Source organism: Melopsittacus undulatus, chromosome 5 (assembly GCF_012275295.1).
Source record: "Melopsittacus undulatus isolate bMelUnd1 chromosome 5, bMelUnd1.mat.Z, whole genome shotgun sequence".
NCBI lineage: Eukaryota > Metazoa > Chordata > Aves > Psittaciformes > Psittaculidae > Melopsittacus > Melopsittacus undulatus.
The window spans coordinates 54,638,222-54,650,596 of NC_047531.1; the positions used below are offsets into that span (position 1 = coordinate 54,638,222).

At 40.9% G+C, this 12,375-nt stretch overlaps 1 protein-coding gene across 4 annotated transcripts in view; it reads right to left on the reverse strand.

Moving 5' to 3' along the window:
* Positions 1-12,375, reverse strand: part of BICD1 (BICD cargo adaptor 1) — a 167,638-nt gene that overhangs the window by 24,307 nt on the left and 130,956 nt on the right. For all 4 annotated transcript variants that reach the window (XM_034063248.1, XM_034063251.1, XM_034063249.1 and 1 more), the window contains exons 5-6: positions 8,863-9,957; positions 702-853 (exon numbers count right to left, since the gene is read on the reverse strand). In XM_034063248.1, the coding sequence (XP_033919139.1) occupies positions 702-853; positions 8,863-9,957 (1,247 nt within the window). The remainder of the gene's footprint in view (positions 1-701; positions 854-8,862; positions 9,958-12,375) is intronic.

A 12,375-nucleotide genomic window follows, 5' to 3' on the forward strand; every position in this document is an offset into this window, starting at 1 on the left:
AAAAGTTCCTCTTAAGAAGTTGTGGGAGAAGGAAAGATGAGACATGATTAAGGACTGTCCTGCCAGAAGGAACTATGTTACAGAAGGTAAGTGAAACTTTTATCCTGTGAAGGAGAAGATAAAAAATTGGATATCACAGCAGGAAAAAATAAGAGTTCATGCTGGAGTGGGAAATTGCAGTGGCCTCACAATTATTAGTGCTGGATTACAGCATAGTGTGGTTGATGGAATAGATTTTACTAGTGGTAAATTCTAAATCTCATGATAATGAAAACATGGGATTCTGAAAATCATCATTTATCACACAATAGCTTTACATGGTAGAGTCATTGCGTACTTCTGAATGTGAAAATCAGCCACATAAACCTACTATTTGATTTCCACTTTAAAAAGCTCTATAAATGCAAATACACTGCAGGCATATATTGGCATTTATAACACTTCACTCAAGGTTATACTGACATTGCTATTCTCCAGCTTTTATCTTTCAAGACACCCATCTCGGTAACACTTGAAAGCTTGCAGGTTTTGCACAGTGTGCACTCTAAGACTCATTCACCTTCATCCAGCAAACCTCTGACCTTGCAGAAAACAATTTCTGTCTCTCCTCCTATACATCCGACATCTAAATCTATTCTCACTTAGCACACACGTATTTTCTTTTACAGAGCCAAACCAGGCAGTGACACCATTTCCCTTACCTAGTTGCAAACATCGCTCTCAAGGATGAGAAGGTTGCTGCATCTTCCTTCAAAGCCTTTAATTCATTCCGTAGTTTGGTCATGGTTTCAGTCACCATCGCTTTTTCATTTTCATATTTATTCTTCAAATTGGCTAGTGCCACTTCAGCAGTCTGAAAACACAAACAAGGATATACACTTATGAGACAGATAGCTATTTAAGGTAAGGTACCTACAGCTAAGATGCCATGCTTGATTTTACATGAGCCAGCAATGTGCCCTTGTGGCCAAGAAGGCAAATGGCATCCTAGGGTGCATTAGAAAGGGTGTGGTTAGTAGGGCAAGAGAGGTTCTCTTCCCCCTCTACTCTGCCTTGGTGAGGCCGCATCTGGAATATTGCATCCAGTTCTGGGCCCCTCAGTTCAAGAAGGACAAGGAATTGCTTGAAAGAGTCCAGCACAGAGCCACAAAGATGATGAAGGGAGTGGAGCACCTCCCTTATGAGGAGAGGCTGAGGGAGCTGGGTCTCTTTAGCTTGGAGGAGACTGAGGGGTGACCTCATCAGTGTTTACAAATATGTAAAGGGTGGGTGTCAGGATGATGGAGCTAGGTTTTTTTCAGTGATATCCAGGGATAGGACAAGGGGCACTGGGTGTAAACTGGAGCATAGGAGGTTCCATGTGAACATCAGGAAGAACTTCTTTACTGTGAGAGTGACAGAGCACTGGAACAGGTTGCCCAGGAAGGTTGTGGAGTCTTCTACATTGGAGATATTCAAGGCCTGCCTGGACAAGTTCCTGTGTGATGTACTCTAGGTTACCCTGCTCTTGCAGGGGGGTTGGACTAGATGATCTTTCAAGGTCCCTTCCAACCCTTGGGATTCTGTGATTCACACGGCAAAAGAAGCAAGATCTGATCTTCATTGCACTGCACCCTTTAATGTCTTCTTTTAAGTTGTACTCCATGACAGTAGGAAAGGAGAAAGCAGTTGGAAGGACAAAGCCAATTTCTAAGCGCTGGCAACAACTCAACACCTTGAATGTCTCTGGAAAACTGTGCAGATGTATGCTAAGGTCTCAGGCAAGTAAGTTACTATAGCTTAAGGAGCTGTTACCGTGTCATTTGAGCTGCAGTAAACAACTATGTGTATCCCTTGACTATGCTGGAAACAGGATGCATGGCACATGAGACTGGGCCTCTGTAGCTAAGGTTTGAACTAAGGGTGTTTCATCTCATGCATCCTGTCAGCTGAGGCTTTCCCCAGGCAAGGTGACTGCTGGGACCTGGCAGCTTGCTTTTATGTCTGAGCACAGGCAATGCCTACTGTTGTGCAAGCCAGCGTTATTTTGGCACTACAAAAAAAAAAAGAATAAAAATAACTGTAAAACACAATTTTAATTTAACAGGAAAGGAATGTTTTCCTGCATTTTTTCTGCTTTCTCCTTTCTTTTTTTGATTTCATTCCTCAAATTTCTTCAGCTTACGGCCCTACTACTTTTAATAGTCACACTTGTCTTCTTTTTCAGGATTTGAACCTTCTGCTTTACTTATGTAGTTCAGCATGATTTTGAAATTATTCAAAATACATAGTTTTACAGAGGCTTTATACCTACTGCTGCAATGAGACATTTAAAATTATTGCTATTGCATGAGATGAAGAAACAAGTGTTCAGAGGGAATTACGGTTGTTTCTTTCATGGTTGTTTTTTACTTCATTTAGTGCATAATAAGCTGCAGCATTTCATACCAGCAATCAATTTCCCCTGTTGATCTTGTAAGTTCTTGAGCCATCGCCAGGGGAGAGAAGTGTAGAAGAACATTAGTTAAAAGCAATCAGCAAGGGGATGTGACAAAACATGGTAATGACCAAGCAGCTGGAAACCTATTTTAAACACAGTTTTCTGAAACTCAATACATTTTCCACTAACAATTGTCTCTTAACATATTAGCATCTCCTCCTAAAATACATCTCTGCTCATTCATGTCTGGGGAAATTAGCACAGTTAGAAAAGGCAGCATTCAAATATTTTAATCACTTTGTTTTAAATTGTACACTCACCAATAACATTTTCTCTTCTTTGACACTTGTTTACATTGAGACAAGAGACTTTTTAAAGTCACTGGTAACTACCTGCCATTTTAAACAGATGGTTTCTTCCACAACAAATACTAAATCATCAGCAATACATGTTAAAAAAAATCAACTACTTAGGGATATATTCAAATAAATGCAGCTTTTCTCAACCTTGCTGACATACGCTTTGGTATAATGTAGGATAGCAGACACCATCTTATGCTTTGGCAGAAACTGTCAGCTTTCTATCTGTTTTCATCCATGAGCAAAAATGAATGCTCATAAATTAACATGGAGAAGAAGGATTAACTTTATTAAACAAAACTGCTCTTTTTGAAGGGAAATTTAGGAAATGGTGCAACAGAAGACAAATTTCTATTTAACAGATACAATTAAACCAGATTTATGTAAGAATTTTCAGGTCACTAATGAGGTTGAAGTAATTTTTGAGGGCACAGGTGGCCTCTACAGCTCAAATTGAGTTCTGCTTTGCCTCCAAGGCAGGAATTCAGACGTCTTTGGTTTGTAAGGGAAGTATAACCCCATGTCCTTTAACCTATCATACCTCATCTTTAAATGCAGAATTCATGTAAAGATTTTCTTTTGTTTAGGAATGAAATTGAGTTCATGATAAGTGCCACTTAATGCTAGACATCAAAAAAAAAAACCCAAACATTCAAATGTTTCAGCAGTGAGATTACACATTCCATATAAGCCCAATAATTTATACATCACTGAAACTGCACAACAATCAGACAGGTCACTGTGATCCCTGCTTTTTAGTCTAGATGTCAGTGTAAATTAAATGGACACATAACACTATAGGATGAAAAATAACTTAGAAATATAATTTACTTGTTGAATAAAGGTAACAGAGGAAGGACTGTGTCAAATTGTCAGACCTTTTTTTCTTCCTGAATTTTCCGTATGGAAAAATAAGCATAAATTGCAAAATGTATTAGAAGCGCTTGGTGGCTCTCCACACACCAGACAAGCTTTTGAACATACCCCTTTGCAGGCTCTCAAGAGTTTCCTTTCTGAAGAATGAAAGGGCACAAGTGCTCTACTAGAGAACCAAATGAAACTAACAAAAACATATTTTTAATAGGCAAGAGAAAGAAGGGAGAAGCAAGCTGGGAAAGCTTCTGTTGGAAACTTAAAACCAGGGCCAGAAGAGCAGCAGTGCATCACTTTAGTGTGTGGCAAAGCACACTCAAATGGTCCTTGTACGAGCCAGTGAGCACCAAACAGTGTAGGTGCTCAGGTTATCCATAGCTCATCAGTTTAGGACCTGGACGCTGACAGAAGCTGATTGCTGTTGGACTCCTTGGCTCAGCAGCTGCCATTTCACAATGCAGCCAAATTGATCTATATTGGCTAGCTGCCACCAAATGTATAATTACCCAGCCTATCCCCATCCCTACCCTTTGTACACCAGGTGGTTTTCTTTTATGCTTACTGTGAGCCAGTCTGGGGTGCCTGAAGATGCAGAATATTTGCCTGAAGCTCCCAGAAACCAGAATGTGCAATGGGGAGCAGGGCTGGGGGGAGAAGGGGAACTTGGATTCCAATTTTGAGAGGTATCTATGTATCTGGGCACCTCAGCTCTACTGTTAGACTGCCAATAGTAACAGGGACAAAATGAACTGAAGCCATAGCTTCATGTTACTTTTCCTCCAGCACCAGCTCTACACTGAACAATTTCTACCTGTTCCTCCCTCGGAGCCATCTCCAAAACTGTAGCCATCAAGGGCCATGAATGTGTGGTTGTGTCTGAAACCAGTTCTGTGGGATAAGATAGATTTTGAAGCCGTGGGGTGAACGGTGCTTTGAGAGAGTGCTCTGAAAGGAAGGATGGGGCAAATAACCGTCTTCATCTGCAAGTAGTGGGTGCCAGAAAAAAAGGAGATGCCCAGGACCTGTCTTTGTTTTTAACATCTCTGCAGCACGTGTTTTTAAGCTGTGGTTACTACAAAATTGTGACAGAGCCATCAGAGACGTTTTTTCCACATAAAAATGCAACCTATGATCAACCTGCATGGAAATGGGGAGCACAGGAAAAAAGATAAAGACACAGAAAAATATGTGAATATTATTCAGTGAAGTAAATAATGTGGTAAGACAGGAGAGGGGCCAGTGTCACTCCTATAACACCAGTAATGCTCTAGAGCTGGGCAAATGAACCACCAGCCACCTTGCAGACAAAGGATTAGCAGCTCACAGAGCCCATAGCATTTCCTGTGCAGAAGTAGTCACCTGGAGCTGACAGCAAGGCTGGAAGTGAGCAACAAGCTCCACATCTGGACTTCTGTGGGGCTGAAACACTAACAAGGAAAAAAGAGCTGGGGTATGCAGAGCTCAGCCCCTCCTTCCCCAAAACTCAGCCATGGAGCTGAACAGGCTGAAGGGTGCACATATACTCAAGTCCTAGGACCCCAGCCATTGCCAGAAATAATGGCATCCTTTTCATCCCCCTTCTGATCCTTACAGAAGAGATGTTTGATTACTCCAACTGTCTATAAAGGTTCCCACCTTAAACATGAAATCCATGAACAAATCTCATTTTCTCTATATATTTACATTCTAAGATGACTGTGCCCCATTTAATTTACATTAGCAGTGTGAGAAGTAGATCAAGTAAAAAAATTGTTGCTGAAAGAATATGGAGTCCTACAAGTGGCAAGTGCTTTATTTTTTATCATGGTACTGGACCTTTCTACCCAGCCTCACTTTCCAGCAGAAATTCTGCTGTGTTCTGTCTATATAATACCAGGGCATTTATTTATAGATAATATACTGTATGTCTGGGGTTATAAAATTCTTTTTTCTCAAGGACTTTTATGTATATCTCAGTTACGGAAGCTGGAGATATCAAAGCTACGGTCAATCCAGATGTGAAGGTCCTGCTCACTCAACTCCTTCCCATCAAACTAATGCACTATGAGAACAACCAATCATTTTTCAATCAGAACTTCAGGATATTAAATTATCCTCATAGGCAGCTTTGCTTTCTGCATGTTTTTAGAAATCAAAATCACAGTCATTATTGATCTGGTCCTAATATAACTAATTTGATATTACTTTACAATTTATGCTACTTGCTAATGCTAATGCTACTTGGGTTTGCTCTACAAAACTTGTGCTGACACAGTAATTACAGCTATGAATAAATGGATGAATAAATCAAGACAAGGTAAGCAAACAAGCTAGCAAGATCTATGTGGCTTGCTATCTTGAGCAATTGATTTAATAATTCATTTTCCTGGGCAGCATCTTAGAGTATATCCTGCTCTCTTTTTCGTGTCAGAGTTGTGCATAGCCAATTTGCAGCCCAGCCTAACACTAAAACGCTTATTTGAAAATATTACTGGTGGTCACCAGGTAGCACCACATAGCTTCCATGGTTAAGGGTATGATTTCACTACTTAAGTACAGCACAAAATAACAGACTTGGGGACCTGCTGCTGGTTTTCCCACCAAATCTGAATGGCAAGATGCTCTGTGAAGGCCAAGTCTTACCATTTTTTACAGTGCCTCTGGTTGTGCTCATCTTGCTTTCACCATATTACTCCAACCAAAACAGCACCACTTAAAGCATCTCTGGAGTATTAACAGGTGTTTTGAAAATAGTATTGCTAAAAAGCACTATGAGGTGTGATATGGCCTCTCTGGAGGCTGAGGACAGGCCAGGGCATCCAGGCCCCCACCCTGCAGGCTTTTCTCTCCAAGGTGTCTCCCAGAGATCTCCCCTGCTACCTTGAGCACCAGCAGTGTCTTACCATGCTACATAAGGGATGAATACGTAGTTTCATACTAATGTCAAGCTTCATTAAGGCTTGGAAAAGGTTGTTTAATCATTTGTGTTTTTTTAAAAAAATAATAAAAAAAATCAAAGTTTTAGCTATTGTGGTTCTTGAAGAAATGTGAAAAACTGAACCAGATGTCCTCTGTAGGCTCAAATAAACTGAAAACCATAGGGAAAAACATCCCCAGCCTATAGCTGCATAAACATTATTCTGGAGGGGAAGAACTCAAAGGGGTGCATCTTGACTCCTGTTTTTTTAAAATGAGATGTGCCTTGGGTTCTGGGATGCAACCATCACTTGAGGCTGGCAGTACTGCCAGGGCATTATAAAAGTCACCCACCTCAGTGTATAACTTTAAATGTCTCCATCCATTTTATACTATAATGCTGTTTAACTTGAAAGTTTAAGGATGTTGAGACTTGGTTTGCATTAGTAGTATTGCAAGTTTCTATGCCCAGTTATACAGCTACCAGTATCTATGCTGCTTATCCAATAAATAAAATTTTAGTTAATAGCACCTCCTTACTCAGCATATCTATCTTTTCCCTTTCAGTGAGCACACTTCAGGATGCTTTATATCCGACAGCAATAAAAGAGCAAGACTGAGCTAGATCCTCTGGTAGTATCAGAAAATAAATGATGGCTCTATGCTAATGGAAAAAACTTTAATCTAGAATCTAAACCCATATACTTCAATTACATCTTAATTACATTTTAATTACATGGAAAATCCACATATAATTGCTCAGAGCTGTTACTGCTTAGCTGGAGATGGTATTTAATTACTTGATTTAATATTTAACATGTGTCATATTGGAGGGGGGAAATGCTATAAAAGACTCAACATATATTGAAATATTGCTGCAATTTAAAAATCCCCAGTACTCTGGGAATGCAGTTAGAGATCCAGCAATCAATTAAACCTGAAACTGCAGCTTCAGACTACTTGACTATTGGGAATTTTAACACTGAAATCACATCACTGTCATCAGCTAATAGCATCCCAAGCTGTTAACCAGGATTCATGCCCCCATGTGGTCATCACTGTACTGGCTTTAGATGAAAAAAGTCCCAGGCAATCTGGAGTAATTCTGCTGCTGCAGCCTCTTGCATTCAGATTTAATTCTGGGCATAAAGAAATCCACCAAAATAAGTAAAACTATTTGCATGCTTAAATTTAACTTCAAGTGTTTGCAGACCTGGAATCTAATGGATACAAATGGCTTGAGAGCATATACTATGCAAAAAAAAAATTGACAGTACTCTTGAAAAAACACACCATTACATGGTTCTCTTTTGGCATTTGATATAAAATGTGGCAATTCTCAGCTAATTTGCATTGGTGAAAAATAAAAAATAAAGTGGTTTAATGACAATTGTTTTAATGTGAAAATTTCCAAATAATTTGAAATATTTTATTCTCTTAAAAATGACCTTATAATAGATCCTTCTCAAAATAAAAAACTGCTGCTATTGTTTCAGTTAGCTTTGTCATGTAGTGATGTTTTCTTTTGTCCTGAAAAAAACCCAAAACTGATTTTATTTCTTTAGAAATTAAAACGATGTCAATGGCAAGAGAAATTGTTTATATCTAAAGAGAAAAACCTTCAATCACCTGTAATGAAAACAGCATTTGACCTGATGCCTTACTAAACAAATACCCAGCTTCCGTACAGTCCAAAGCCACTGGTTGTACTCTTACATCTTCCTGAAGCACACTTTAGCTTTTGTGATACTTATTTTTAATCCCCTTAAATTTTCTATGGTAGATTCACATTTTGCAGCCTGTGGAATACTACCAAGAGCCAGGAAGAATACAATGGGTTGTTCACACCATCAACTCCCCTAAATCCCACTGGCGCTGGCCTGGGTAGTCTCCCCTGCACTTGCCCTCCCCACTGCTCCAGCAGTACCTGCACTGCACCTCTCATAGGTCAGCACACCCATAAGTCTTTCCATCCACATTCCAGTTTGTTTTCCAATGCTGGCAATCCCATAACTTCAGTAACAGTAGCAACATGCCTGTGAATCAGGCTGGGTGGTAAAGGATAGCTCCCTGCCCCTTACTTTTCTCTCACACCACAGGAAAGGCCCTTCTGCTTATGCGCTTGGAAATGGCAGATGCAGAGAAAAGCAGATAAGCTTAAAAAGGAGATAGAGAAGGAGGGAAGGTCTGCCCTCACTGTGACTGAGAAGCTACATAACCTGTGAGTAAAATCTCTTCCCTGAAATACTCCTGGGAAAGCTTCTAAGGGACCTGTACAAATAAAAGACTTTCCTGACTGCTTTATTAGCACCTTACCTGCTTGTTGGCTTTCAGCACTGCTCTCAGGGTTGCAATCTGTTCACGCTTCGTACTCAGGAGTGATTTCAGTTTCAGTATCTCTTCCATTAAGGCCTCCTTGTCTTTATCGATCATGGGCGCCAGCTCCCGAGCTGCAGCACGCTGGCGCGACAGCTGCAGTGAGCGATCGACAGCCTTCTGCAAGTGCTTGATTTGGTCCCTTATTATGGCATTGAGGTTGTAGATGTTCATCGGTTCTTTGCGGATGTCACTGGTATCAGAGACAGGGGAGGAAGGAGGGGCTGTGATGACAGGAGAAATGGTAGGTGTTTTTGTTGGGCTTTGTTCCTTGCCAGGCTCAGTGGCCTCTTTTGTCACCTGCTCAGTTGGGGTCCTGGCTTCTACAGGTGATGACACCCCCCTTCTGGCAAGCCGGGGGGAAAGGAGACCTCGAGGGTCATCTGGTCCTTTCAGGCTCCCGCTGCGGGTGACTCTGCTTTGCCTGTAATAGTCCAACATGACCCTGTTTGGTGTCTCGTTGTTGCACAGGCAGACATGATGGTAGAGCTGAGCCAACTCCTCACTAAATGTCACCAGCTCATCCTGGGCGGTGTTGAGGGTATTATGGTTTTCATTTGCTATGCTTGTCATCCTTTGCAACTCCTTTTCTATGTGGACCATTTTTTCCTGGCTTTCCTTGGTTGACTTCTCCAGGCTTGTCACCTGCTCGTCATACGTCTGGATTCTGCTTTCATACTTGGCCTTCTCTTCAGTGTAGTTTTCCACATGCTTATTATATTTCTCCTTTAAGGCTTTGATTTCTGCTTTGAGGTCTATCACCTCAGTCACAGCTACTTTGTATTTACATTCTAGGATCTCCAAGCCATTGATGTCCACTTCATAATCATGTGCTTCCTCACCGGGTTCTCGGCCCTTCTCAGAGTCAAGCTCAGCTTTCAGCTCCTTGTTGCTCTGCAGCCCCCTCATGGCATTGACGTGCTCTGTGAGCCTGTGTACCCGTTCGTGTTGCTCGGTCAGGGCTCCCTTGGTGTGCTCCAGCTGCGTCTGAGACTCCTGCAGGTTGGCCAGAAGAATAGCCTTCTCTCTCTCCACCTGCAACACAGCCAAAGTAAGAAACCCAGAATCTCATCCTAACTGTGCAAAACACCAAACTCTGCAGTCACATTCATCTCTCCACTCCCCCAGTCTCAGTATGCAACTTGAGGACCTCCAAAAGGTTTCAGCCATATACACCTAAATTATAAATCCGAATTAGAAAGAGATGCCTATAACTGTCAGAGTTTTGAAGTCCCAGCCTCTGCTACAGTTTCAGCTAGAGAGATGATACAGGATTTATTAGGACATATGAACTCCACCACTGTCAGCTACTGGTATATACACGTTTCTCAGTGGAATTTGAATGTATATTTCCCATTAACAGCTCTACCAATCATTCACGATATTTATTATATCTTTGGACTGTTGCAAACTTACATTAAGGCTTGATTACTGAATGCAAATATAGTAAACAAGTGGCTGTGTAGGTTTTCATAGGTTAAATAACCTGTGTTAGAATGTGACACAGATCAGGAGACTGAGCACATGCAAATCCCAGGTCTCCAGATATCTATCACTTTGCTGTAAGCAAAATCCATCCTCTAAGGACATGGCAGAAAAAGCAGGAATTCTGGTACAACTAACAAACCACTAGTTCTGACCTAGTAAATTCCTTCCTGAATATCCGCAGGGAAACATAGATGTTGAACAGCAGAAGAGGTCATGGAGGACTTCTCTAGAAATTTAAGTATGCAACATTTTAAAGCAAGTAAACAAGACAAAGTTTGAACTGCTCAGGTATTTGCCACTCAACACCCCTGAAAGACTTTCAAAGTTTAAGCATAGTGCTCCAACTTTTCTTCTGTGCTTTTGTCCAGTTCTGAGTTGTGAACTGGGACACAGAGAAAGGCACATGGAGATAGGATCCTGAGCCTACCAGGTTTACTATCCTTTCTCTCTGACAGCTGCAGTATCTCAGCACTGTGCTTACATGCACAGCAAATATACATGCTCCCCATCCCCTTTATGTGGCTGAATTACTAATTCTGAGTATGCAAAGCTTTCAGCTCTGAAGAAAACCTCACCGAAACCCAAACAAAGAGCTTTCCTTCCATAGTAGTATCCCCTTGTGTAATATTTGGAAAAAAATTAAATCAGCCTCCCTGAATATACTGAAGGAAAATATAAGCCTTTTAGAGATGGAGAGCGTACTACTCCCATCTCACAAAACATTCCAAGCAGTGCTTCAGACTCCTGTTTCCTTGTAACAATGCTTTTGAGCTGCTCCTCAGAAGTATTAGCATATGATAATCCTCTGGTTTTATAGACAGGCTTTCAAAACACTGCCTCTATTAGAACCTGCAATCAATTGCAGGCAGAAACTGTAAGAATAAAAATAGAAGCCATGTTAAAAACATCTAAAAAACCAGCCTAGTTTTCTTGTACACAGAGTACCGATGGCTTAAAAATTAAAAACAAAAGCAAAAAAAACCCACCAAAACCAACAACAACAAAAACAACCAAACCAAAACAGGGCCAAACCTCATCATTATTTTATGATCCAGGAAAAGTCTGTCTCCTCACATGCAGGATGCTCCATTTTAGGCACTACATTGCCTGAGCCAAAGAGGACAGCCAAGTACCACAACTTTATTGGTACCTTTCTCCATTTGACACTGCTCCCTTGTTGCTGCTCCAGTCTGCCTACCACCCTCCTTGCTGCTCATGCCCATTCTCACTAAGAAAATCCAAAATGGGTTAATATTCCCCTTTGACAAGAGCATTTTCTTAAGAGGTGACCACTTTCCACAGACCTCTCTTGGTCAGACCTGTCCTGCAGAGCCTCTTCACTAGCTTACCTCTTTTTATTTTCCATTGAGCAGTCTGCCCCAGGTCTGCTCTCCCCAGAAACTTCCACCTGCACTGTAGTTGTTACCACCTGGTATAGCAGGCTTAGGTGTTAATTACATTAACCTCATCAGCTAATGAAGGTGTTTATTCCCTCAGGCTGGTGAGCTACACCTGTGCCTGAAAAAACAACCAACCTGAGTTTTGATTAATTTAAAGGACTGTCTCAACTTAACTGCAGTAGACTGCACTGGTGGAAAAGCACATGCAGAGCTTACAGACAGAAAGCCTTTCCTTTGAGAAAACAACTCAGTGTTTCAGTGTCCACTTAAATGAATCAGACAGAATTGATCCTACTGGATTACTGATCACAGCTGTCATACTCTATCATAAAGAAAAACTATAACAGAGTTAATTGGGGTCCTTATGACAACTTCTCTACTGAACATAAATATGTTCTGGAAATAAAGACTTCTTTCAAATGGAAAAGAGTCTTTCCAGAGAAAACGTGCACCTTTTAAAACCCCTAGATCACCTTGATGGTAAATAAAATAAAATACATAGATCTACTAAATTTTACTCATTCTGGTCCAGTAATTATGGATTAAGCTAATCTGCTTCTGCTTA